General features: G+C 28.2%; 1 protein-coding gene across 1 annotated transcript; it reads left to right on the top strand. All coding sequences in view use genetic code 6, as the record gives it.

Moving 5' to 3' along the window:
- Positions 1 to 1,044: 1,044 nt before the first annotated feature.
- On the top strand, positions 1,045 to 1,341 carry TTHERM_02162690 (hypothetical protein; the record flags this gene model as incomplete). The annotated part of the gene is made up of 1 exon (XM_001028720.1): positions 1,045 to 1,341. One exon carries the CDS (start codon positions 1,045 to 1,047, stop codon positions 1,339 to 1,341), a length of 297 nt encoding a protein of 98 aa, XP_001028720.1.
- Positions 1,342 to 1,368: the final 27 nt, after the last annotated feature.

The raw sequence follows: 1,368 nt of genomic DNA on the forward strand, positions 1-1,368 counted from the left end.
ATAAATTAATTAATCTTATCATTTCATATTTTTCTTCATTTTTTCCTTCTAATTAACTATTTAATGATATATTTTTTCTTCAATATTTAAAAAGTGACAATTAAATTAGTGATGAAGGTGCATCAGGCTTAGGTTCTGCTTTAGCAAATTGCATTAATCTCTCAAATTTGACACTTTACCTTAGGTAAAAACAGTTTATTTGTTTTAGATTGTGATATTTTTAATTATAAAAACTAATTTAAAGCAACTAAGCTCTTTTTTCTTTTTCTTTTTATTGTGCATGCTTTTTTTGTTCTTGTTTTCTTTGTTAATTTAACTCATCATTTTATTTTCAAATTTTGCTTTTATTATTAATTAATTAATCTTATCATTTCATATTTTTCTTCATTTTTTCCTTCTAATTAACTATTTAATGATATATTTTTTCTTCAATATTTAAAAAGTGACAATTAAATTGGTAAGGAAGGTGCATCAGGCTTAGGTTCTGCTTTAGCAAATTGCATTAATCTCTCAAATTTGACACTTTACCTTGGGTAAAAACAGTTTATTTGTTTTGGATTGTGATATTTTTAATTATAAAAACTAATTTAAAGCAACTAAGCTCTTTTTACTTTTTCTTTTTATTGTGCATGCTTTTTTTGTTCTTGTTTTCTTTGTTAATTTAGCTCATCATTTTATTTTCAAATGTTGCCTTTATTATCAATTAATTAATCTTATTATTTCTAATTTTTTTCTTCATTTTTTCCTTCTAATTAACTATTTAATGATATATTTTTTCTTCAATATTTAAAAAGTAGAAATTAAATTGGTGATACATACATACATACATACTCGCACATGGTGACATGCACTCGGGATAGGGGCCCTATATATAATTACTTATACATTATTATTATACGTATACCAATTTATTTATATATAATTGTGGGTAATATATTAGAAGGGAAGGGTCACCTACACCCTAATGGCATTTCTACTAATCTTCCATGATTTGACTACGCATTATGCTCGCTTCCCATTTGTATTCCAGATCTTCTGTTCAGAATGGGGCCTCCTCTTTACCACCTATCAGATTTGGCCCTTCCCTCCTACCAAGGAGACCGCTGGTAACATTCACATTTTTACATGGAATTTTTCGAAATAAAGGGGGCGGTATAGGATTCGAACCCCCGATATCACTGCTAAGACCCTCCGACTCGCCCACTCGAGTCGCTTAGCCCTTCTTTTTAAATTGGTGATGAAGGTGCATCAGGCTTAGGTTCTGCTTTAGCAAATTGCATTAATCTCTCAAATTTGACACTTTACCTTAGGTAAAAACAGTTTATTTGTTTTAGATTGTGATATTTTTAATTATAAAAACATAATTTA

The sequence above is a fragment of the Tetrahymena thermophila genome (genome assembly GCF_000189635.1).
Source record: "Tetrahymena thermophila SB210 genomic scaffold scf_8254885, whole genome shotgun sequence".
NCBI classification, from domain to species: domain Eukaryota; phylum Ciliophora; class Oligohymenophorea; order Hymenostomatida; family Tetrahymenidae; genus Tetrahymena; species Tetrahymena thermophila.